Source organism: Anoplopoma fimbria, chromosome 16 (assembly GCF_027596085.1).
Source record: "Anoplopoma fimbria isolate UVic2021 breed Golden Eagle Sablefish chromosome 16, Afim_UVic_2022, whole genome shotgun sequence".
Classification (NCBI taxonomy): Eukaryota; Metazoa; Chordata; class Actinopteri; order Perciformes; family Anoplopomatidae; genus Anoplopoma; species Anoplopoma fimbria.
Genome location: NC_072464.1, coordinates 14,574,077 through 14,600,529, shown reverse-complemented (window position 1 = coordinate 14,600,529; position 26,453 = coordinate 14,574,077). Strand labels below are relative to the sequence as shown.

The following is a 26,453-nucleotide window of genomic DNA, read 5'->3' as shown; positions in this document are numbered from 1 at the left end:
CGTAATCCAGTGGCGATTACTCTGTTATTGTTGTTAGTTAGTAATGTACACATATTGTCTGATTGTCCTCTTCTGTCAGCTCCTTCGCTCCCACTCCTCCTATGTGTCATTCAACACTTCTCGCTGACTTATTAGCATGGAAACTGCACCGTCTCCCTCTCTCACCCTCTCTCTCACCCGTCCCCTGCTCTCACTGGCTCTGCCTTACATTCGCTCACCTGGCCTTACTCGGTCAAGATGGATCAAGCCATGCCTCTGTTAATCCTGCAGAAATGACAGGATTGCGTGCATGCAAACAGACACCACGTAGAATGTATTTGTGTGATTTTACATGCACCCACCCTCCTTGGAAAATATGTCACTGAGGGAAGGGTCAGCTTGTTTTCACTCAAACAAGTCAACATGCGCTACCTCTTTCAGCTGCCTGAATCCTCTGCTAAAGAGCAGAGTTCAGAGCTCACAGTGGTGCACATCTATGTGTGTCTGTGTGTGTTTGATTATGAACATGAACACACACTAGCGTGCCTTCGTATCCAAGCGTCTGTTTCCATGCATAGTAGCATTAGCCTGTAATTAGATTGACACATTTGGGGAATGCTGTGGTCCTGTGTGGGGCTTACCCAGCACTGCGTGCCCTCTGGGGGACAATGGCCTTCGTGCGGTCCCTGTGAGCGATCAGGCAGACTGTGTAGGGATGTGAGTCGGCAGATATCACAGATCCTTTCTGATAAGCAGACCTGAGGGTCATCTGTAACACAGAGCTGTGAACAATGCAGCTTATTATTCCAGAAAGAAAAAGCATACCCGGTTGGCCAGGTCTTGCCCAACACTGTTCGTGTTTCTCTCTGATAGTGTGTGTTTGCTTTGCGGTAACCCGATTGTTAATGTAAAATGATAGCACTCGCCATAGTAATTTACTTTTTAGCTCAAGTTAAACATGACTGACCTGTGTGCAGCTTAACTTTCAATGCCTAGCTGAGAATGACTTGTAAGCATTGAACTGTGTTGTTATCATTTGAGAGGAATGAGTAAGCATTTTGGTTGTTTGTGGTTTTCATATTGTTTTGTTGTTTGTCATCTACAGAAGGCCAACAGGTTTGATCCAGATGTGGTCCTGAACCAGTTGAGATACTCTGGGATGCTTGAAACTGTGAAGATCCGCAGGGCTGGATTCCCCGTCCGTAGAACCTTTAATGACTTCTACAGCAGGTCAGCAAAATACCAAGAAAGTACTGTACACACTGAGGCTTACAAGTCGTCTAAAAGTGATTGAATTATGTTGGACAACTGGAAAAAAACTAGCTAAAACCAAATAGAAAATCAATCCCTCAGGTACTGAAATCCCCAATATTTGTCTTCTGCTGTTCTGTTAATCTAAACGTGTAACTTTGTGTGTGTGTGTGTGTGTGTGTGTGTGTGTGTGTGTGTGTGTGTGTGTGTGTGTGTGTGTGTGTGTGTGTGTGTGTGTGTGTGTGTGTGTGTGTGTGTGTGTGTGTGTGTGTGTGTGTGTGTGTGTGTGTGTGTGTGTGTGTGTGTTTCCACAGGTACAAAATGATCCTGAATAACAAAATCCACCCAGACGAAGAGAAGCAGAGCTGCTCGGAACTTCTCACACTTCATGACAAAGCCAAGACAGAGTGGCAACTGGGGAAGACAAAGGTGGAGCACACACACACACACACACACACACACACACACACACACACACACACACACACACACACACACACATGCCCCAACTTGTTTTTGTCATTTAGGAGGACATTGCTTTGACTTACTATCATGCCCTGGATACTCACAACAGTAACCATAACCGCTACCCAGTCCCAAACCCAACCCTTTACCCTCAACCAAATCCCAACATTATCCAAAAACAAAGATAACGTTTTTTGTGTTGCATTCAAAGAACCAGATTACTGTCTCCAAAAAGGGAAACGATAGCCCATAATGCAACACATGTGAACAGATATTTGTCCTCACAATGTAATCAATACAATGGAAAACCCACACGTGTTTCCCTGTAAGATGGACTCTGCAGTACACCAGTAAAGTTCAGAAATCACAATTTTTAAGCTTCTTTTTGATACGGACAATTTCATGCAGAAAATCCTTAGAGCATGTTGGTTTAATCTCTCTCTCAAGAAGTCCAGAAGCCGTCATTCCCAAGCTGTTAATGTGGGCCACAGTTTGGACAGCCCCAACCGTGACTCATGTCCCAAAGATTTTTCTGGCCGGTTGTGGTCAATCTTCTGCTCTCCTGTTGACAACTACAGTTATATGGCTACTTCTTAAAACCCCCTGACACCAACAACTGTTACTGTAACTGTAAACCAGCGCAGGGGTTTACAGTAATCCAGAGGCAGCCTTATTGTAGCTGGAATAGTGTTAGCCTCTTGACACTCACTGAGCTGTTGATTTAATAAACTTATCTCCCAGCGAGTGATTTGGAGGCAGTGATGAAGCGTTGCAGAGGTTAGAGGAAAGTCACGCATTCATCTTTTAGAAAAGTTTTTGTAGCGTTATGATCTCCGTCTGTTGCAACAAAGTTAATCTTCCCTCGTTATTCTCTCTTGGCCCTCTTTATTTCAAACAATCATCAACTCCCCGAAGCAAAGGCCTCTCTTTTTCTCTGCACTCCCATTGAATGATTAACCTTTAATGACTTGTTCGATCTGGACAGCAAAACCTATTTTCTTCATGTTGAACTCAGCATAGACACCGCAGAAAAGGGATATCATTAAAACAGTTTTATAGGCTTTATTGAAATCAGCTAAATCCACATTTGTCCCTCTGTTACTTCCTGCTCTAACTTGTGGTTCTTCTGCTGCTGTTAAATCACTGAGACATAAAAATTTGTCGGACCATTTTGCTGTAATATCCCATGTGGCTGGCACACATGCTGAAATACACGTCAAAACCAAAATGTTTGATGTTTTGGTTCTTATTGAGTATAAAACAAGAGCATAACCACTTATGTACACATGCCTATTTATATTAAATTCCTCACACATGCACAAAGTATAAATCTCTGGAGTCACTATGTAATACAGACTTCAGAGAGAAACAAGTGCTTCCTCCGTGTGGATAAAACTTCATTATGCATCCAGGGTCAGCATTTTGAGCTTTTGCTGCCTCTGCTGATGACTGTTCCACTTTACACTCTGTAAAGTATAGAAATAGAAGGAGAAAAAGACTAGTTTTTCAAATTAAAACCGGGTCTGTGTCATTCTGTCCACATGGATGTATTTTTAATAGCATCGTAATGTTTTTTGGGCTCAGGCAAATAGGGTAGTGTGGGTTGTGGGAAAGGGGGCTATGAGACAGATGGGGGCTACATTTCCTTTGGAGAAACAATCTGTGTGTAATTATATACGTGCTTGATTGTGTGCAGAGGAAGTATGTTGCCCAGAATTAAGGGGCTTGGGTGACGTTGCACGAACTGTGTATGTGTTTGTGTGTGTGTGTGTGTGTGTGTTTGCGAGACATTTGTTTTACAGACGAGGGAAGGATGTGGACGAAGAGGAAGCTTCCTCCTCTCACAGACTTTGCAGAGGCAGGCAGGGGCTGCAGCTGTGGGATCCTTTGATTAGTGGAACATCTGGGACACAAACACACACTAACACACACACACACAGCCACTGAAAGCCCCCCAGTTCATTCTCCGGGCTACCAACAGATATCACATTATCACAAAACCCCAGATACACAGCTTGTTGGTACTCCCAGCATGCTAACCTGGTCAGACAGACACAATGTGATGATTTATAATGTGGTATTACCACTCTATCTTCATTTCTGTGTTTTATTGTTTTAGTCTAAGGGGTGGTCATTTGTCCCTACAGTACCACCTTTAAAAAAATGAGTCTCCAGGAGTGAGGAAAGGGTTAACTAAACTTTTCCTCCTTGCTTCACAAGAGCATAGAGGGGCGTGGCTTTCTATCTGGACACCAGCCACCAGCCACCATCCCTCCCCCTCAATCCCTCCATCCCTCCTCTCCCTACCTCTCCCCTCCCTCTCTGAGCCTTTCTGCCTGTGCACGTCAGTCGTGCTACCAGCAGCAGCAGCAGCAGCAGCAGCAGCATTAGGGAGACGTTGAGGAAGGACAGCTGATCACAATGAGGCTCTGCAGCAGAGGCATCAGCAGCAACACTGCAGTCCCCGTGCTGGTCCTCCCATCTGCTCTGCTCTGCAGTCAGGGAGAGCTGATAACCTGCTAGTCCTCAACTGCACCACAGCTTCCTCTGCAGTGGGAACAGGGTGCTGCCAACAGACAGACAGACAGACAGACAGACAGACAGACAGGGGCCCCTTCACATCTCTGTTGGCCCTCTTTTTTTTTTTTTTTTTTTTTTTTTTTTGCAGCAGCAGCAGCAGCAGCCTTTACCAAGAAGAGGAACTAACCCATCCTGTTTCCCTTCCCTTCCCTCCCCCTCTCTCTGTGTCCCTCCGCTCTGTCACTCCCTGTCTGTCGTGGCGCTGCTCGTCGTCCCGCAGGTGTTCCTGAAGGAGGCCCTGGAGCAAAGGCTGGAGAAGGAGAGGGAGGAGGTGCGGCGCAGGGCTGGCATGGTGATCCGCGCCCACATCCTCAGCTATGTGGCAAGGTGAGTGGTGGAGGGGTGAGGAGGGGGGAGTGGAGGGCTGAGTGGCAGCCACAGTTGTCAGTGTTTGGTTTTGTAATAGAGGTGTGCCGACTGTGTGTGTGTTTTTTGGGGGGTATGCATATGTGCATGCTTTATTTGTCTGTGTATATGTATTGGGGGTTATAAAGTATCAGTGCTTATATTGCTTCACATATTCTCTAGTGCAGTAAAGATGTACAGTTATTTCAACTCATAAAACTTGTTGACTTACTGGTGGGCCAGTCATTAAAAACTTTTTGCTTTATATTGTTCAAATCTACAGAACATTAAAAAATGTCTAGCCGAGATCCCAGAGTTTCCGTAGATACCATGCATGTTGGAGAAAATTTCCTGTACTCCAGAAAGTCTTAAAAAGTTCTGCACTTTGTATTACTTGAGCTCACTTTATAGATAATGTTGAAGTCCTAAATTAAAATTTATACAACGTCATTTATACATTGAGTACAATGAGGTTTTTTTTTCCAATTTCTACACAGTTGGAGGAATGTTTATAAAACGATGCAAATAACATCTAGAATATTTCCATATGATGTTATGGTGCAGCCATGAAAAAAACGTAGAGTCCTGGGATCAAATATTTCACTTGTGTGAGGATAATATAGTTCAGACAGATTCAGGAAAAGGAATAAGATGATTTTAACAACTTTTAATCAACTTCAGGAAAAAAGGGGAGAACTGTTTTTTATTGGGTGTCTAGTTTGGAGGTTACAATGTATTATGCATTTAACTAGTATATCTTGAAAATACAGTGTGATGTATGGCACTAATAAATCTCAGCCTTTTCAGTTTTTCCCCTCTCCACTCTGCCTGTCAGACAGGAGGGCATCCATCTCTATTGCGGTTCAAAAATCTGCACATGCAGACACCCTCAGGGATGTTAATTGCACCTGTGTGCTACAACATATCATGTCACATACAGTCCTCTGAAGGCTCCGTTGGGAGAGTATAATGGGACTGATGACTGAGTTCAGGTTGTGTGTTCTCTTCACTTCAGAGGCGCTTATACTAAAGACAGATGCTAGGGAAGTTCCCTAAAGACACAAGCAAAGCCTTTGTATTATTATATGTAACATTATCTCTGTCCTGAGACCAGTCGGAGGCCACCAAGTGATTACTGTGGAGACTAGGCCAGACTACGGGTCAGAGAGTCAGAGCAGTGTGTGTGTGGTCCTTTTGCAAATTACTTGTATTTGTGTGTACGTGTGTATTCAATGCATGTGTAGTGTGTGGGTGATGGGGCTGAGTCACAGGGCTAAACACAGCAGCCCACATGGCCACAATGGAACAGCACAAGCTCATCAGACTCTCAACATTGCACAGTTCACAATGTACCGGCCTTTATACCAGTGTGTTTATTTAAACAGAGACAGATCCTGTGATGCTTTGCAACGTCACAAATAAGTTTGTGGTGACACACAACACTGGATTAAACCTGCTTGACTGAAAGATGCGTCTTTGATTTTCTCCTCAGGAAACAATATAGGCGGGTTCAGTCCAGCGTCGTCACTATCCAGAAGAACTACCGCGCTCACTTTTGGAGACGTGTCTTCCTGCGGCTGCGCTTCGCCACCATCGTCCTGCAGAAATACCACAGAGGCCAGCTGGCTCGATCCGTCCATCGCCAACTCAAGGAGGAGAAACAGAAGCGAGAGGAGGAGAGGAGGAGGAGAGAGGAGGAAGAGGAGAGGAGGCGAGTAGAGGAGGAGAGGAGGAGGATGGAGGACGAGAGGAGACAGCAGGAGGAGAGGAAAAAGAGGGAGGCAGAGGAGAGACAGAGGCTCATGGACGAGGAGATGAAGAGGCAGGAGGAAGAGGATTCTCTGAGGAAAGAGAAACTGAGACTGATGAAGGAGAAAGAGGAAGGGCAGAAAATGGCAGCTAAAGCAGATGAGCAAAGGTGGAGTTATTTACTCTTTGTGACGTGTTGAAGATGCATTTATTAAGATCAGATAATCATTTATTATATGCACATTTGTCACCACAAATCTTATTTATTTCATTTTTTAGGAACTCACTGGTGAATGGTGTTTGTCAGAAGGTAATTATTTTTAAATTCAAATAACAAAACACATTATGAGGTGTGTATGTGGTGGGATAAAGTAATTAGGTTTGACCTCAACGTCTCTTCTTCTTTCCTTGTCCTTTTACAGAAGGAGCTCTCCCAGACTCTGTCCAGCAGTCACACCTCTGAGGAGGAGAGCCGTCAGATGGAGGAGATCCTGCGCCTGGAGAGGGAGATCGAGCGGCTGCAGAAGCAGCAGGAAGACGGCGTGTCCCTTCTCGGAGACGTCTCCCATGAGGAGCTGCGGCAGATGAGAGACGCTGAGATCTACAGGCTGGAGAAGGAAGCTTCACGAGTGGCTACTGAGTTTCTGGACCTCCTGGACTTCGGTGGTTTAGAGCCATCGCTCTCGAGTGAGGAGAACCTCCACGACCCGACCGAATCTACAGCCCCTCTGGCCGAGGAGGAGGTGGACGAGGGTTTCCACGCTGAGGACGAGTGTGTTCCTTTGCCTGACCTGCCGCCTCCGGCTGCAGTTCCTCTGGACAAGGAAGTATTCCGAAGTATTCCCCCTCCTCCTCCTGCCTTTGCAGAGGGACTAGTTGCCCCCTCCTCTGCCTCCTCTCCTGCATCGGCAAAGCTCTCCCCACTTACCCCCAATGGACTGGGTCATGCCCCTGCTGTCACAGACTCCCGAACCTCCAGACCTCCTCTTCCTGTAGTCACTAATGGAGAAAGGGTACCTTGCCATACAGCCAGCAGGGGGTCAGACTTTGAGCCACTGAGCGAGGAGCCCTCTCACTCGAACCTGCCAGACACCGAGTCGGACTACGACCAGGAGGAGTTTGAGGAGGCTCATGGGAGCTCAGGTGCTAGCATCAACGACGGCCATATCACAGATGAGGAGGTTCTGCGGAAATCCTCCTGTACCCAAAACAGCCTGGACTCCTTCAGAGGCAGCTCGGACTCGGTGAGAACTAACAGGCTGAGAATAATTTCTCTCAAATGCCTCAGATCCAATCCAGATGGGTAATCATTTGGAGTATCATTGTTAACCAAAAACAGTGACAGGAACCAAAAACAAATACGTTTTGCCCTCATATTGAACCCAAACATGGAATTACTGCATTTTCCATTCCCCATGTCAGATCAAACTTCAGCCATTGTTCACATATACACTTACACACACCTAGCCTTCTTCTGGGTATGTTAATGCCCCCATGCCTTGACTTAACACTTAGGTGTATGTGCAGTGTGTTCCTGCTCGTGTGCAAGCCTGAATCTCCTCTTAACATATCAACAAAAAAAAAAATCACAGTGAAACACTGTTGCAATTATTTGTTTTGGCTCTGCTGATGAGCAAGTTAATCTAGTCCCACATACTGCAAGTCAAGCAGAGAGCTCAGACCTAACACTGTCAGATCAGCAAAATGTCAAAGGGAAAGGAGGGAGTGTGGATTTGTGTTTACAACAAATCTAGGTCAAGACAGATTTGAGGCACTAATTTAAGTTCTGAAACTAAAACTTCCAGTAATTTTCTGAAAATCAATAAACAACCAGTTCTTTCTTGAAATGACCTTACTAATGTGAAAGACAAGGTATTCTTATGGAGGACAGCTAACATCATAAACGTTGGTGTTTGTGTTTCAGTTCATTGACAGCGATGAGGACAACGATGGCTACGTTGACACAGACGAGGAAGTTTCCAATGGCAGAGTGAATATGCTGAATGGCAGTGGGCCTCCATACTTCCACGGCTACCTCTTCATGAAGAGTGAGTAGCTTTACCAAATCACTGCCCAGCAGGCATGCAGATGATTTCTGCACAGCTGAACGCAGCTTGTCTCATTGTTTAAAAATGTCTAACAGGCTTTCTATTTTTCTTTTTATTTATGTTTTAGTACTTACATTGTCTGCATATACTGTATTTTTATGTTAAATGTAGTTTATTGTTGATTGTGGGTGGCTTTTCCAGAGGATGCTTGCATATGTGTGTGAATATCTGTGTGTATGGGTGTTGGTGGGAAGTGTTTAAGCCGTTTTTAGGTGTTTAATGTGTCTGTTTTTACTACTCCCATCATACTGAGATTCCACATGATACATTGGTAAATAAACACAGTTTCTGTCTCCCTCTGCTCTCTGCACCTTTCCCTCTTTCAGGTGGTCTGATGATCCCGTGGCGTCGGCGCTGGTGTGTCCTGAAGGACGAGACCTTCATGTGGTTTCGGGCCAAGCAGGACTCCGTCAAATCCGGTTGGCTTTACAAGAAAGGTGGAGGAATGTCCACTTTGTCTCGGCGCAACTGGAAGATGCGCTGGTTTGTTTTGCGGGAGTCAAAGCTCATGTACTTTGAGAGCGACAGCGAAGAGAAGCTTAAAGGAACCATCGATATCCGCACAGCCAAGTAAGATCTTGTTCTCAATCATTCGGAATTTTTTATGCCATTTGTCCGATTATTTTGGTGTGTCTAATTATTATTGCTCAAAAGGGACAGAAAAATCCATGGTTCACTAAGTTTTTTTGCTCTAATCTGGGTCTGTCTGTAGGGACATAGTGGACAATCATGAGAAGGAAAATGCACTGAATATTGTGACTGAGGAGAGGACCTACCACATCTATGCAGAGTCTCCAGAAGATGCCAGGTACATTATATCTATAGTACCATAGAAATCAGTAACTAGCTGTTGCTGTTTTGTGGGTCACGTCTGTAAAAGTGATGCGTGGAAATAAAGTTCCCCCTTGTGGGTGCCAGTGGAAGTTCATGGTGTAATTTTCAATTATATGTTTGCTGACTTTCACATTCTGAACTCCCTCTGACCCCATCCAGTGGTTGGTTCAATGTGCTGAGTCGGGTCCACAGCGCCAGCCCGGAGCAGCTCATGGAGATGCACCACGAACAGGCCAACCCAAAGAATGCAGTGGTTAGTGCTGTTTTACCTCTCTACTGCCTTGGGCCCAGCCTCAACTCAGGTTTTTTTTAGGAGTATAGAAGTATAATGGTCCAGATTTGGCTCATATAGTAATTTGAGCTGAAGAAGCAGAATACACACAGTGGTGTATCATTGTTCATTTTTATGGACGTTGAAAGGTTGCAGTGGAGTTAATGGCATTTGCAGATTTATGAAATCAAATGAGCCAGAAAATGTCATTAAAAAAAAATGATGGAAAGACATAAATGCAAGCCGCATTTCATAGAAAGACGCTAACAAATATGTACAGTATAACCTAATATATAACCAGAAAAACCCATTTACTTCCCTTCAAACTACTCTCTTAACACACATTTGCCTTCAGACGTGGTTGGACGACATGTTTTACACACTGCTTAGTTTCGAGCACATCCTGGCATCTACTCCCAATAACCCAAATTCCCTTTAGAACCTCTGCATCTCAGCTCAACTCTCAATTATCCAGATAAGGAATGACATGAATTGATTACCTGCACCACAAAGGAGACCAAACAAGTGGTGTGCTTGTTGCCTTCAACTCAACTTGAAGCGAATCCACAAAGGGAAATATTTGCTAACATTTCCATATTTCAATCCTCCCCTCTTCTCTCTTTCCAGGGCACACTAGATGTGGGCTTGATTGATTCTGTTTGTGCGTCAGACAACCCCGACAGGTGAGGAACGGCTAATAAACCTAAAAGATATATTTAAACTGAAATCCAGGTAGTATGACAGCATCAGTGTAACTACATGTTTTTGTTTATGTTTTCTGTTCTGCAGACCAAACTCGTTTGTGATCATCACGGCCAACCGGGTGATCCACTGCAACACAAACACACCGGAGGAGATGCACCACTGGATCGGCCTGCTGCAGAAATCCAAGGGAGACTTCAAGGTTGACGGACAGGAGTTTTTAGTCAGAGGTCAGTCAGTGTTTGAGACACACACTCTGGGATGTTTATGATTTAAAAGTTGATTTGTGTGCTTGGGTTTACAGCAGGATAATTCTGGTTAGCTCCATAAATGGCTGATGAGGTTCTGCGCTGGGAAAAATACATTTGTTTGAGAGAAGGAAATATTAAAAAGGATTAACAGTAAGTTTTATCCTTCCTCAGGCTGGCTACATAAAGAGATGAAGTCAGGAGCCAAAAGCACTTCTCTCAAGCTGAAGAAGCGCTGGTTTGTTCTCACCACTAACTCTCTGGACTACTACAAGTCGTCAGAGCGCACCGCCTCCAAACTAGGAACTCTGGTCCTCAACAGCCTCTGCTCTGTGGTGCAGCCAGATGAGAAGGTCTTCAAGGACACTGGTCAGTTCATGGTCAACGTTATTCTCAGTCGTCTTGAGCAACAGAAATGTACTTAGAAATTTAAGCTTTAGTCTCCTAAAGTTTATTTGCTAGTTTCTTAGGTTTGTGCACTTGGTGGGGATTTATTCAATTGTCTTAAGCTCCATCATGGAGTATTTTTTGCTGCTACTTACCTTCATTTGTTCCCCCAGGTTACTGGAATATAATCGTCCATGGACGTAAGCACTCTTACCGTCTTTACACCAAAATGCTGAATGAAGCCATGCGGTGGGCGAACGCCATACAAGGAGCAATAGACAGCAAAGTTCCCATTGAAACGCCAACGCAGCAACTCATCAGGGACATCAAGGTATTAAAGGATTAATGTGCCTGCTTCTCCTTGCAATGCTAACAAATGCTAGTCTGTGTACAATGTCTGACCATGAGATTTTACGTGCCACACTAAATGTGCTAATAATAATTTACTAATGATTTGCATGAGATGTCATTAACATATTGATAATATTTGAACTCCAATTCTTTTCAGTCATGCAAACCTTTGGCAGGGACACACACTGTAGTTAAGTGAGGTACTTGTACTCACTGAGTGTGTGCCGTGATCATTTTAAGTATTTTCTTCTTATGTTTAGCTTTTTTTCCTCACATATAGCTGTTTCCTAGCTTTACTGCAATATTAATATCCATCACTAATATTGCTACTATGTTGCTTTTCCCAAACTGACTTATTAAAGTTACTTACTCAGTTAATTACAAACTTCTGCCTGTTGAATAATGTTTTACTTTGTTGTAAAGAGAACTCATGACATCTTTACTTTAAGATCGCTGATCCAGTTTTCTGTCTGTCCAGGAGAGCAGTTTGAACGTGGAGGCTGTGGAGCAGACATACTGGAGGAACCCCATCTTGAGATATACCCAGCATCCTTTGCACTCCCCTCTTCTACCTCTGCCCTATGGAGATGTCAGCGTCTTCTGTGAGTGTCCTGGCCTGCAGCTACTGACAAAATGAGATACTGTATTTAAATTGTTGGGTGTAACACATTACAAGGGGCTCATATCTTTTTTTGCAGTAACATGCACCTTAAGACATGCATCTTTCTCTTTGTTTATGATCTGTTCATTTTTCTGTCCATCATTCTTTTAATCCTAATTCCAATTTTACAACATAAAAACTCACTAGATGGAGGAAAAAAACAACAGGCATCGTTATTTTTACAGATAACGCAATACAAAGAGGAACTTTCCAGTTTTATCCACTTCCACAGTGTTATGTGCATGGATGAAGACTGCAACTTCAAATTCAAAGCTTCCCACATACATGCTGCTCAGTTTTAGAAGGCAATAAAAAGATCATTTTCAAACAAATTGTTAAACTTTTAGCACAATATTTGAAGTGATCTACTTTACTGGTTGGGCTTGACGTTGAACTACTGTCTGTCTGTCTGTCTGTCCCAGTGCAAAAGGAAAAGGGTTATACCAGCCTGCAGGATGAAGCGGTGAAGATTTTCAACTCACTGCAGGAAATGGAGGCTGTGTCTGACCCGGTCCCAATCATCCAGGGAATCCTACAGACCTGTCAAGACTTGAAGGCATTAAGGGACGAGGTTTACTGTCAGCTGATCAAACAAACCAATCACGTCCCGCACCCAAACAGTCCTTCCAATCGCGCCCACTGGCATCTTCTGACCTGTATGTGCTGCACCTTCCTGCCCAGCCGAGGCATCCTACGCTACCTCAAGTTTCACCTGAAAAGGTGTGGTCTATTTCTGGGCACATGCCATGATTCAAAACAATCCTAAAGTCGGAGATTACAACAGGTTGGAATTTCTATTTTACTGTATTTGTGTGCTTTCAGGATTAAGGAGCTGTTTCCCGGCACAGAGATTGAAATGTTCGCCCATTTCATCGGAGAGTCTCTGAAGAAGACCAAGAACAGAGAGTTTGTTCCCTCTCAAGAGGAAATCATGGCACTAGTTACCAGACAGGAAATGACCACCACAGTGTACTGCCACGGAGGAGGCTCCTGCAAGATCTCCATTAACTCACACACCACCGCCGGAGAGGTAAGCGAGCTGTCGTCATTGCAACACAAGCTGTTTTGAATAGCCCTCTTCAAGATAACACTGCGATTACTTTACACAAACGCTGAAACAGATGTTTTGTTTTATAGTGTTGTGATTGTTGTCATCTTGGCTTGCTTTTTCCAGGTGGTGGAGAAGCTGATCCGAGGTCTGGCTATGGAGGACAGCAGGAACATGTTTGCACTCTTTGAACACAACGAGACTATTGACAGAGCTGTAGAAAGCAGGGTTCTCGTGGCTGACGTTTTGGCTAAATTTGAGAGGTATGTTACCCGGGATTACAAGTTACTTTCTATTACATATTTTATATGAAAATGTGATAAAGTCAGGGTCCTTCCACATACTGTATGATACCTAACACACGTTGATAAGAAAGGACCAAAAAAGTAGTTATGTAAGTGACCGGTTTGTGGCTTTTTCCACCAGACTTGCTGGCAGTGAGGAAGCTGAGGATGAAGGCCAGTGGAAACTCTATTTTAAACTCTACTGCTTCCTCGATGTGGAGAGCATGCCTAAAGAAGGAGTGGAGTTTGCGTTTATGTTTGAGCAGGTGTGTTTTTACTCATCCTGTTGCACTTTACTGACTCTTGAGTCTTTTCAATCACAAGTTAGTGCTCATGATGCTAACTCTTATGCTGTTCCTCCAGGCCCATGAGAGTTTGACCCGGGGCCACTTCCCTAGCCGCGAGGAGACCCTGCAGCACCTGGCCGCTCTACGCCTGCAGTTTCTGTTTGGGGACAAAGCTAAAGTCACCTGGAGCCTGGAAAACGTCTACCCCGTGGGACGCCTGCGCAGTCGCATCCTCCAGTTCACCAAGGTGGGTGGCGCCTCGGGGTCTGGCCAAACTCTGGAGCGTCGTAGGACCAGCTTCCTGGACGGGACCCTGCGACGGGGGTTGAAGACGGGCTCAATGAAGAAGCAGCGCATGGAGGAGGAGCAGATGTTGGAGATGTGGATAAAGGAGGAGACGTCTGCCACCAGGGCGAGCATCGTGGAGAAATGGTCCCGCCTCAGTGGTCTGGACCAGCACCAGGCCATGCTCAGATACATGACCGTCATCAAGGAGTGGCCTGGATATGGATCCACACTGTTTGACGTCGAGGTAAGTTTACGCGTCTTTGATTGATGCCTGATCCTGATAACTGCATCCCTAGTTGCCATCCTATTGCACACATTGGATGATGTTCATTCCTCCCTGTGTTTGTGTCTTTCTAGTGCAAAGAAGGAGGCTTCCCTCATGATCTCTGGTTGAGTGTGAGCGCTGAAAACGTGTCTGTCTACAAGAGAGGAGAACCCAAGCCTCTGGAGACCTTCCAATATGAGCACATTGTTTTCTTTGGCGCTCCACAGCCCTGCAGCTACAAGATCACTGTGGATGAGAGAGAGATGCTCTTTGAAACACCACAGGTGCGTAAACTTCACTGTAGTTAATAGACTGTGTTTGTTTGATGAAGATGAAACAGGATGTCTGCTGACTGTGAGTTTCATCTGTACATTGCCAGGTTGGAGAGATCACAAAGATTATGAAGGCCTACATAAACATGATTGTGAAGAAGCGCTGCAGTGTGAAGTCTGTGTCCAGTTATGGAACCAACTGGATCCGGTGATTGACCTTCAGGACTCAACATGAACTCAGCTACAATAGACCCGACGGAGAACAACCAAGAATGGAGAGAAGATGTAGAGATGGCAAGAGGAACAAATCAGCTCCACAGAGATTGTGTGTCAGCTTTTGACTGGCTACTTAGCAACGCAGATAAACTCCATCCAGAAAGATTCCTTTCAATTAAGACACGAAAAAATGAATCTCTATGCTTGTGAAAGAAGTAGGAACATTCAAGCATCTGCACCATTTTAAGCTTTACAGCCTTCCAAAGTGTTGCTGCCATCCATGCAGTCTCATCATTAACACTGCTCAAATGTCACATCTTAGTTCAAATGTATTACAGGCATCTTTTCAAGGATATTTTTCGTGCTAAATATCCAAGAAACCCAGACACTATGTCTCAAATTTCCAAACAGACATTTATTCATCATCTGAATCAGGACTTTTTAAATTCTATAAGGGTACATTTTCTTTAAACATGCATCCAAACTAGAAATAAGAATGTGTTACAGGGGAAACTGACTGAGTTGTCACCTTTTTTTCTACAGATTTTGCGCCCCGTTGTAATGAATGTTCTCCTAAATGGAGATCCCCTCAGGTTTATGTGTAATATAATGAAACTGTCCCAGGGAGATCTCCCTCATCTTGCCTTATTTAAGATTTATTTGAGCTATTCTGGACTAAAAGATTCAGTGTATACACGGCCTTTCAGGAATGGAATATAAATTTTGGGTTGTTAAGTATATTGGCCAGTGGTAGTTATGACCTACACTGGTGCATTTGCTAAGAAAAAACACATCCCTGTCTTTTAAAAAAGAAAATTCAACATGAATAACCACTGCATCAGTGGAGATGCATCGTCTATAACCACTGCAGTTTAGTCATTTCGCAAAATGCACGATTACTTAAAATCAGTCCAACTATTTATGCTTCTCTACTAGTACAAGTACTTTTTGTTGAGCTGTTTTATTGTGTACCGACTTGAGGGTATGTAGCTGAAACTGATGTCCAAGGATGTGTTTTTAGAAACAAGCAGGATAATGCTCGTTCAGTGCGTCTATGTGTCTAAAGACTGTTTTATAGTGATTTTCTCAGTGATTTCACAGGCCTTGTGAGGGTGGGGTATTTATTAATGGAAGTATGAATGGATTTGGAGTGCTGGAAATATATTGATGCAGATGTCATAATACTTTTGATTTTCTAGGACACAGAAATGTAGATTCAGACAAGTTGTTCATAACTTACTATTGATTTTCTCCATTTTGTGCCCTGTTTCTGAGCTTTTGTCAAAATGAAATAACCGAAGTGTGTTGTCCTCGACACCAACATGCTCATTTCCTTTTTGTTGATCTAATAGGATATTTTTCTCTTCCCATGTAAATGAACACAAAGGATGCCTATGCCAGTTGACTTACAGTATAGTTCATGATAAGTGTATGATCCCACCATGTTGAGCTTAGTATTTACCTCACATCGCATCACTGTCTTCCATCGCTCTCCAATCGTACTCACTTAGGCGATCTGGTCAGCTGCCGGCGGCCACACCAGAGACTGATCTTGCCGTTGACGATGACTGTATTTCTGAGGTTTCTGATTGTTTTGAAGAAGAAAAATCAGAAAATGTTTTATATCAGAATTTAAAGATGCTCTAATAAATTATTGTATTTGAAAAAAATGCTTTGTGTTTGTTCTTACTGTCTCATTGTCACGTCTCGCAGGGGACAAAATGATGCGTACAGTAAATGTGCCAACTCTGTGGATGTTTGTCTGAATGCCCAAGATGTAAAATATGAACACATTACGACATGTTAGTATAGCTGATACCAATTTTGGTTAAATCACCAAAGCTGGAATTAGTGTGCATCTGATGTGTATTTTGATGTGCATGTTTGTGTATAAAATGAAGAACAAAATAATGTATTTATTAATTAACAATCAAGTTAATGCATTTCAGAAAAGTCATAAGGGGTCATAATTATAAGATGTCAGGTTTGTCTATTTTCAAATGCCTTCAGCAAAAGTTCAGCGTAAGTTCTCTAAAACAACACATGATATTAAGCCACTAATAAAAGGCTTTTAGAACTGTCTGTATTTGTCTGACAAAGCATTGTGTCCTGCTGAAAGAAAATAAAAAGATCAAGCTTTACACAACCTGGCAACACAAAGCGTGTTGTTATTAATGGCTTAAACTAATAGGTCTATATAATAAGTATTACAAAAGTAATTGGTTACTTAAAGCATAAAGAAGCCGAGACTTAATCTATTCTTTGGACTGTTTTTTTTTTATATATACAGTACCAGTCAAAGGTTTGGACACACCTTCTCATTCAATGGTTTTTCTTTATTTTTATTTTTTTCTACATTGTAGATTAATATTGAAGACATCCAAACTATGAAGGAACACATATGGAATTATGTGGAAAACAAACAAATGCTCAACAAACCAGAATATGTTTTATATTTTAGATTCTTCAAAGTAGTTGAATGTGAAGGTGTGTCCAAACTTTTGACTGGTACTGTATATATACACTGAATGATGCAAGATGGGGGTTGTGTTGGGGTAAGACTGACTAAATCTTAGGCCTCACATCTGGGTATATCCTGCTAAATGAAATGACGCAGGACTTTTTCATTGTTTGGGTCATTTTGTCGACATTCTATAGTTACAGCTTTTAGTTAGTGATGATTTGCTGCTTTTTTTCTTTCTTAGTTGATAGTAAAGTGAATATCTAAAAACTTATTTGAAGACCTGAACTTGTGCTTTAGGAATTTGTGATATGCATTTAACACTATTTTCTGACATTTAGAAGTATATATATATATATATATACCAGTACCAGTCAAAATATATATATATATATATATATATATATAGTACCAGTCAAAATATATATATATATATATATATATATATATATATATACAGTACCAGTCAAAAGTTATATCAAAAGTTATATATATTTATTATATTATTATTATTATTATTTTATATATTTATATATATATATAAAACACGATGGAATGGACACTCTCACCTATATTGAACATTTTCTGGCATCACAAAATATATTTTGGGTTTAAGACGTTTCACTCTTCAGTCGTTCCACGACGCCAGCGTCAGCAGTTCGTGACGTCAGCCCTGGAGGAGGTCCACCCTCCAGTCCGACTCCTCACTAACCTTAGTTTGGTCATTCACTTCCATGCAGTCGGAGGTTTGCGGTTGTTTCACAATGTCCGGAGTTTACAGAGCCCCAGCCTTTGTTTTTGCATTGCTTTTCTACGGTGTTTTTCTCACCACCAAGGCGCAGACACCGACTCCTTCTCCAGCTCCGAGTAAGTGTGTGTGTGTGTGTGTGTGTGTGTGTTATTTAAGATTTAGTTGTTGTGCTTTGTTTTTCATTGCTAGAGTTAGGTCAGGAGGTGGTCACATGACAGCAGAAAAGTGGATTTTCACTACTAAGAGGAGACATGATAATATTCTCAATTCATGATAATGGTTTGTTACTGTGGGCATAAAGTTAAACCTCTACTAAGGTTTTATTTTTCCTGTAAGGCCATTTATACAACAGCCAGAACCTACAATGTTAAAAGAAGGCCAGTTGTAAAATAATAAAACTCACTGTATTTTATTTCCCTTTCAGCTCCTTGTGCCTTGAGATCCAACACCAGTTGTGCTGAATGTCTGGAGAATGTGACAGTAAGTCTCATGAACTACAATGTAACTGGTTTCAGCTTTGTCAGTGGCGTGGGCTCTGTTAGTTACTGTAAATAACAGAGCTACAGTACTAAGCCCAGTGTTTGCTGCTGTTTTTGTTGCAGTGTTTGTGGTGCACACCAACCAAACAATGCATGGACTATCCAGTGAGGAACATCCTGCCCCCCAGCAGTGTGTGTCCACTGAATGATGCACGATGGGGGTTGTGTTGGGGTAAGACTGACTAAATCTTAGGCCTCACATCTGGGCATATCCTGCTAAATGAAATGACGCAGGACCTTTTTCATTGTTTGGGTCATTTTGTCAACACCTGAATTTTGTGATATGCATTTAACACTATTTTCTAGTTTAATTGTTTAATCCATAGAAATTATTATAAGCAGAATACTCAATAATCAAATTAATTACAGAAAATCTTGGTTTACTAATAGTCATGTAATGTCAGTAATTGAAAATGTATGTCTGACTAGTCAATTACTTTACTTAAATGAGAGTGTTTTATAATTATCACTACAGAAGAACCTTAACAAACTTCTAACTGGCTACTTTTTTTGGTCTATGAAGTCCCGGACTACCAATAGTTAAAGTCAAAAAGGGGCATTTGTGTCTATTTAATATGATTTGTAATATGATGCAAGGCTCATCATTGAGTGTTTTTCAGTGTTCCTTTTTCCTCTCTGTGTCTGCCTTTCGATTTCCAGTGAACTTCCAGATTTTGATCATCACTATGTCAGTGGTGGGTGGCGTCATCATTATTGGCCTTTGTGTTTGCTGCTTCTGCTGCTGCAAGTGTGAAAGAATTGGGTGAGCATTGAATCACGTGAAGTGTTGGCTGTGAAATGTGGTTCAACATGGAAGGAGGAGGACAGGGAACACAATGGGTCGTTTTTGTGCGAGGCCAGGCTGATACCGCCGTCTCCAAAAGCCTGCCAGAATTTGTAACAGCAGCTTAGCTCTGAAAATAATAACATTGATCTTTCTATTTAGCCGTGGTCTAGCCTCTTCTAAAAACGTGTTAATTTAACAATGGCTTTTGGATCAGGAGGAGACTATATGAATATGTATATCTATATCACATTAGACTTCTGGTCTCACTATTGTCATTTATATTGCAATGTAAGCTTTTGTTAAAACAAAATCAGTATGATGAATAATAATTTAATTGTATATCCTAGGAACAAGAGAGAAGAAGTGCAAGTGGAGCGACAAACCCGTGCGAGGAATAGCCGTCAGAAAGCAAAGTAAGTAACTGTTGAGGATGGTATCTGAAAATAACAAATATATATATATTCAGATATTCAGATAAAAAAAAATACAAGCCCATATTTGTTTGTGGAAGTATCATCAACAATAACCATAAAATAACATAAGAGGAGGTCTCCTAAAGCACAAATTATGGACTTTCCACATCAGCATGTTGATAAATAAATGTTCATGACAAATAGGCAAAATGTTTTGCCTTCTCAAAAATGGTGCAGACAGAAATCTATAGTCATTTTATATTATTATGTACTTTTAAGTGGCAGGTTTGTAAATAACGGGTTTTGTGTTGATCCTTAAATCAGGATTCAAACACTGTGGGTGTGATAGTGTCCAGTGTTCTCTGTTGTCCAACAATTTGTCTTTGTTTCTTCCCTTACAGGAGAACAGAAATGCAGCTGAGACATGATGAAATCAGGCAGAAATATGGTGAGACTAATTTCTTGGTTTGAGTAGGATTATAAATGTAAATGGTGGAATATCAAATAGGCTTTTTCACAAAGCTTTGCCTGCATGCACAGTGATAAAAGAGTTGCAAAATGAATGCATAACGGGGTATGGGAAAGGTAAGATAGATAAAATAGGATAAAGATGATGGAATCTGAGCCAATGAAACTAGGAACAAAATAAAAAAGTCTTAAATAAGAGTAAAAATAAAAACAACAATTGTTGATCTCGTAGTGCCCTCTACTGGGTATCAACAATAATGTACAAAGCTGATGCACAAACATTTTATTTGAATGCTTTTTACTCCATTGATTTTTGGAAGACACAGATTTTAGATACAGTTGTTTTACTTGCTTTTAACCCACAGTTTAAATTGTATGCAACAAGCAAAACACTTGCTAACTAGTCTTGATATGTACTAATTCTAATCCAGTGACATGCTTTCCCTTTTAGTACCCATAAAATGGGTTATACAATTTGTTCTCTGTTGTTTTTTACAGGTATGGCAAAGGATAATCCCTACGCCCGGATGAACGATCATTGAGAAGAATGTCAGCGATGATTCCTTAAGAAAAATCCCGTATGATGATTTAATGATGCCAGTAACATTGATCCAGATGTAGCATATAAAACTGTGATTACCTGTTATGTTTTCAGTGTCACCAAGATGTTCTGAAATTACTTTGTGTGCACTATATTTCAAACACCGTCTATTCGCCTAATATTTCATACATGTTATACACGTTGCTCTCTGTTGTTATACCAAATTCATATTTCTTATGCCTTAATTAGATGTACATTATTATAGGAGAATATGTTGAGTTAACTTGTTTTTCTGTCCACACAGGAAACTGAGATGTCAGGGCAAATCTTTCAAAACATATTGTCCAGCATGATATACAAACATTACTGTGTCATTTTGCATAAAATTCACTATTGTTGGATTTCAATAACTCAAGAGTGGATCAGAGCTTGTGGTGCTTCTTTTATAACTATCAGTATCATTGTCATACTATATTAGTAATACACACTGTTTTACTGATCATCATTCATGTCTCAAGTACATTTATTTTTATATAAAAGGTTAATTTATCACATGTAACTCATTTTACACATATTGCTATTTTTTGTTAAATATCAGGATTATCATTTGTTTAAGAACTTCCCTGGATAAAAGAAATGTAACTACATGTGAGGGATTTGATTATTGTGCAGCTTTTGTGAAAAACAAATTTCAAAAAATCAAAGTATTTTTTGTGACTTTAATTGATAATATATTTCCAAATAAATTTTCCCAATTTACCCCCAATCCACACTCTACCCAAACACAAACACAGAAACAAGATAGATCAAAATAAGCTCATCTGTATGCTTTAATTGTAGTTCCTGGGAATGATTTCAGAAAAACAGATAATGCAGTCTCCTAAAGACTACAGACCTGTGAGATTTGTTTGGACACACCTTCTCATTCAATGTTTTTTCTTTATTTTTTTTAATTAATATTGAAGACAATCAAACTATGAAGGAACACATATGGAATTATGTGGTAAACAAACAAATGCTCAACAAACCAGAATATGTTTTATATTTTAGATTATTCACAGTAGTTGAATGAGAAGGTGTGTCCAAACTTTTGACTGGTACTATATATATATATATATATATATATATATATATATATATATATATATATATATATATAATAACTTTTGATATAACTTTTGACTGATACTGCATATATATATATATATATACAGTACCAGTCAAAAGTTTGGACTTACTTTCTCATTCAATGGCTTTTCTTTATTTTTATTTTTTTCTACATTGTATATTAATATTGAAGACATCCAAACTATGAAGGAACACATATGGAATTATGTAGTAAACAAACAAATGCTCAACAAACCAGAATATGTTTTATATTTTACATTCTTCACAGTAGTTGAATGAGAAGGTGTGTCCAAAACTTTTGCCTGGTACTGTACTGTTCCAGTGTAATGCTTCTTCTGGCCTCGGGCCTGTACTAAAGGCCCTGGCTGACTGCCCCCCCTTTTTGTTTTAACCTATGTCGCGGGAACGCACAAATCAGCATGCGCGCTCACGTATCCGCGGCGCCGAAGAAACCCGGATCACGTGACCCATTTCCTCGAATTGCGTTGGTTGAATTTCAATGCGCGCTCCTGGTCCGAGAGAAACGCCGGAGGAACAGATAACCCGCTTCACCGCAAAACAGTCCGCCTCTGCGTTAACAACACATCCTCGGGGAAAAACAGCACAATGTCTGAAGAAAAGCCAAAGGTCAGTCACGCTACTCTGTGTGTGTGTTTCGGAGGAGCATGCTCCACACGTGTGCAGTTAGCTGCTAATGATTGCTGTGTGCAAGTTTACGTGAGTTAGCATTATGCTAAGCTAGCCGCGCTCCCAGGCTACAGATACCGCATTTTGAGCGGGTCGGCGGAGAAAACAAAGGTTGCGGGGCTTCTCGCTTTACACGCATTTTTTTTTTTTTTTTTTTTTTTTTTTTTTAGTGTTTGCACAGCCCCCACGTACACACACATCGAGCTCTGCTGGTTACAGCCCGGGTTACTTTTACATTAAAGACGCGTTTGCAGAGATTGTCAATGAAATGCACGATTTGCTCTGTGTGTGTGTGTGTGTTTCCCCCCCCCCCCCCATTCATTTGCGCCATTGTGTCTTCTGCGCCGGATTTGAACGCGGACTAGGCTGATGTGCACCAAATGGAGCAACATATGCGTGTGGACGGTGAAGCCTTCCTCCAGGACACTGTGTGTGTGTGTGTGTGTGTGTGTGTGTGTGTGTGTGTGTGTGTGTGTGTGTGTGTTAGCATGTTGTGACGTCAGGAAGAGGAAGCAGAACTGTCTTTGTATCTTGTCTGGATCTAATGAACAATACACTCCCATCTTATATGTGTGGGTGAATAGGTAACAGGCAGGATGAACTAGTTTCAGGTTGAATATGTACATAATCATTCCTGTAGGTAGTAAATGAGCTTTCACTGTCACCAGGCCTTTCATGAAGGAGCCGGCTGTATCCCATGTGTTTATTTTTTTCCCAATTCAGTTTGTTTTGTATAGCCCAGAATCACAAATTACAAATTTGCCTCACAGGCTTTACACATGCGACATCCTCTGTCCTTAGTCCCTCACATCCTCTGTCCTTAGTCCCTCACATCCTCTGTCCTTAGTCCCTCACATCCTCTGTCCTTAGTCCCTCACATCCTCTGTCCTTAGACCCTCACATCCTCTGTCCTTAGACCCTCACATCCTCTGTCCTTAGACCCTCACATCCTCTGTCCTTAGACCCTGTCCTTATCATCATCTGTCCTTAGTCCCTCACATCCTCTGTCCTTAGACCCTCACATCCTCTGTCCTTAGACCCTCACATCCTCTGTCCTTAGACCCTCACATCCTCTGTCCTTAGACCCTCACATCCTCTGTCCTTAGACCCTCACATCCTCTGTCCTTAGACCCTCACATCCTCTGTCCTGGAACCTTTAACAGGGAGGGGAAAAAAAGGAAGAAACCTCTGGGAGAGCGACAGAGGAGGGATCCTTCTCCCAGGATGGACAGAATGCAATAGATGTCATGTGTACAGAATGAACAGCATAACAGAGATACAACACATTCAATGTATATGACATAAATTATTCATATAATAGTAGTAAGCAGAGTAAAGCGTGTGTGTGTGTCTTCCCATCGCTTGTCTCCCTGACTTGTACGACATACAGTCAGATTACGTGTTCTCTTTTTTTTTTTTTTTTTTTTTTATCAAACTTTAAATTCACAGATGGGAATAACGGTATTGTAACAGAGGTTTATGTTGCTTCCACTGATGAGTGTTTTCGTTGCAGGAGGGAGTGAAGACGGAGAACGACCACATTAACCTCAAGGTGGCTGGTCAGGATGGGTCAGTTGTACAGTTCAAAATCAAAAGGCATACTCCTCTCAGCAAACTAATGAAGGCATACTGCGAAAGACAGGTAAGTTCATTCTGAAAGACTGAAACCTAAACATGTATTTCACTGTGTCAACAATATACTTTTAACTTTAGTCCTAACACTAGACTTGGAAAAAACACAACTGTTTATAATGTTTAATTGATGTCTAACTGGATGCTAAATCTCACTTAAATGCTTTTTCTGTCTTTTACAGGGATTGTCAATTCGTCAGATAAGGTTTAGGTTTGATGGACAGCCAATTAATGAAACAGACACACCGTCACAGGTTGGTGAAAGCTGAACTCTTCAAAAATCCCCATAATGACAAGCTGTTACTAAAAGTTCAAATAGTCTTATTTACATGATTCTGAATATATTTTTAACAGTTCAGTTTGTAATTTCTTTCTTAGGTCAATCATGCTTTTTATTTTTATTTCGAGGCACAAATGGGTAATGTGTCAGAACACGGGTGTGTGTCATGTCATTGACCTTTGTACACTCAATGTTATCAAGTGTTTTTATGCTGTTACTCCTCTTGAGCTGTGCAGTGGAGAGTATATATGTAACAAGACATAAATTCAAAGGGAAATAATGCAAAGTTTTCTTGTTAGAGTATACATTTAAGGAGGCAATATTGTAACCGATAAGCACAATAATAACATTTATAAGTGAGTTTTAAATGTGCTGGAAGGTACATTTTGTTTAATTTGAACAGACCAAGGCTAGCAGTTTGCCATTGTTTTCAGTCCTGGCTATTCACAAGATGGCAGTAGCTTCATTTTGAGTTCAGACATGAGACCGTATTGATCTTGATCTAAATAAGAAATGCAAAGCAAATGCAAAGCTAGATGAATGCTGAGCTCGTACTTGTTTAGTCAGTTTAGAAAGCACTAGAGCTGGCAACAAAAATGCTTTTTTAAGATGGGTTTGGTTTCACCTTTGTTCTCTCTCTCTCTCTCTCTCTCTCTCGTAAATGACAAGGTAGTACAAAATGTAAATCATATATATTAAAATTAAAGAAGCAAATGGTTTAATTTTCAGATGTCAAAATACAAGCAGGCATCCAAAAAAGTACCTAATATATGTATGTATATGTATATGTATATATAAATACCATTTGTCCAAATGTATCAATGTGAATCCGGGACTACAGTAGATGTAGCAGATAATTGCTCATCTAACCAGACATGTAATGCCAGTTTATGGTACTTTTTAATACTCATTGCTGTCGGTAGCAAAAAAGTATTTAGGATTCTAATCCCATGATGATAAATATTATATATTTGCTGTAGAATAATATATTTTGTTTTGTTAATTTCAGCTGGAGATGGAGGATGAGGACACTATTGATGTATTTCAACAACAGACAGGAGGAGTCTCTTCTTAAGTCGGATGTGGACTCTTGGAAGAACATCCACATCATTATTTTCATGTTGTATTTGTTTTCTCTTCTTCTTTTTCCCCCCCCGCCACTTTGCTTGGTCAGGCTGTTCACAACATAAAAGAATGTAGAAGGTTTTTCATTTGGGGCCAAATCCTAACTTTGAGATGCAGGGTAATTTTTTAAAAAGTGTTTTATTCACATAAATGGATGATTTGAAATTGTCCAAGGCAGGGACACGTCTCAGATAGATATGGCTTGTAATGGGAAAAAAGGAAAATCACACTGTGTTCTTTTGATGTTGAAATGACCTCATGCATGTCTCATAAACCATAAGCTGAACTACATGCCAAAATCCTTTTTTTTTTTTTTTTTTTTTTTTTTCCCCTTTCTTTTTGTTTAAGTTTTCCTGATTGTTGTGAGCATTTTAATTCAGGGTGGTCTCAACAATTTTTAATTCATGTACTTGGAGGAAAACTGCTAGATGGCCACCTGTGGTTTCCCTCTGTAGTTGGGAAAGACATAATTACAACTTTCTCAAGTAATAAACTTTTAGTAAACTTTTTTCTTTTTTAAGGAACATTCAAAATGGTTTGACGTATCCCGGCCCATGAAAAAACAGTTTGTGCTGAGAACGATCCATATGGATGCTGTACCTCAATACTGTCACCATAACTCATTGGTAAATAAAGTACAGTAATGTTGCTGGACCAAAAAGCTAAATGAATAGTGTTCTTTTATAAAAGGGTTTGGTTAATATATAATATGTAGATGTAAAGGGTTACTATGACTGTCTTTGTCACACAGCAGAACAGTTCTCCTAGTGTGTTGATCTATTTCCACCTTTTCAGGACATCAGAATTAAAAAAAAAAATACTTCACCTTAGCCAGTCCAAAAATGGAGTGTCCCATCGGAGGTTATATATTTCAGTCCGTGTATAAATATATATTGAGTCAATGTTGTGTTGCCAATTTGAATACATTTGTCCAAAATCTATCCAAACATTCTTAGTTTGTTTGACGCTTGTGTGTTGGTAAGTAGAAATCTTGTTTTATAAGAATGTCCTTAATTTTTGTGTCTTCATTTGTTAGATTTGCAGGGTGAC

General features: G+C 41.0%; 3 protein-coding genes across 3 annotated transcripts in view; all 3 read left to right on the top strand.

Moving 5' to 3' along the window:
* Positions 1-16,348, top strand: part of myo10l3 (myosin X, like 3) — a 53,134-nt gene extending 36,786 nt beyond the window's left edge. The window contains exons 20-41 of the mRNA XM_054615584.1: positions 1,085-1,209; positions 1,545-1,659; positions 4,496-4,602; positions 6,113-6,538; positions 6,649-6,679; positions 6,792-7,613; positions 8,294-8,417; positions 8,804-9,047; positions 9,190-9,285; positions 9,471-9,564; positions 10,210-10,265; positions 10,372-10,514; positions 10,707-10,901; positions 11,093-11,250; positions 11,749-11,872; positions 12,354-12,651; positions 12,754-12,961; positions 13,106-13,242; positions 13,406-13,529; positions 13,627-14,082; positions 14,196-14,387; positions 14,483-16,348. Coding sequence (XP_054471559.1) covers positions 1,085-1,209; positions 1,545-1,659; positions 4,496-4,602; positions 6,113-6,538; positions 6,649-6,679; positions 6,792-7,613; positions 8,294-8,417; positions 8,804-9,047; positions 9,190-9,285; positions 9,471-9,564; positions 10,210-10,265; positions 10,372-10,514; positions 10,707-10,901; positions 11,093-11,250; positions 11,749-11,872; positions 12,354-12,651; positions 12,754-12,961; positions 13,106-13,242; positions 13,406-13,529; positions 13,627-14,082; positions 14,196-14,387; positions 14,483-14,587 — 4,380 coding nt within the window. The 3' untranslated portion in view covers positions 14,588-16,348. The remainder of the gene's footprint in view (positions 1-1,084; positions 1,210-1,544; positions 1,660-4,495; positions 4,603-6,112; positions 6,539-6,648; positions 6,680-6,791; positions 7,614-8,293; positions 8,418-8,803; positions 9,048-9,189; positions 9,286-9,470; positions 9,565-10,209; positions 10,266-10,371; positions 10,515-10,706; positions 10,902-11,092; positions 11,251-11,748; positions 11,873-12,353; positions 12,652-12,753; positions 12,962-13,105; positions 13,243-13,405; positions 13,530-13,626; positions 14,083-14,195; positions 14,388-14,482) is intronic.
* Positions 16,349-17,710: 1,362 nt separating this feature from the next.
* On the top strand, positions 17,711-20,961 carry pttg1ipb (PTTG1 interacting protein b). Its single transcript, XM_054615184.1, has 7 exons — positions 17,711-17,919; positions 18,228-18,283; positions 18,406-18,514; positions 19,003-19,105; positions 19,477-19,542; positions 19,944-19,990; positions 20,509-20,961. Exons 1-7 carry the CDS (start codon positions 17,787-17,789, stop codon positions 20,550-20,552), a joined length of 558 nt encoding a protein of 185 aa, XP_054471159.1. The 5' UTR covers positions 17,711-17,786; the 3' UTR covers positions 20,553-20,961.
* Positions 20,962-22,127: 1,166 nt separating this feature from the next.
* On the top strand, positions 22,128-25,725 carry sumo3b (small ubiquitin like modifier 3b). The gene is made up of 4 exons (XM_054615053.1): positions 22,128-22,306; positions 23,880-24,008; positions 24,181-24,252; positions 25,288-25,725. Exons 1-4 carry the CDS (start codon positions 22,286-22,288, stop codon positions 25,351-25,353), a joined length of 288 nt encoding a protein of 95 aa, XP_054471028.1. The 5' UTR covers positions 22,128-22,285; the 3' UTR covers positions 25,354-25,725.
* Positions 25,726-26,453: the final 728 nt, after the last annotated feature.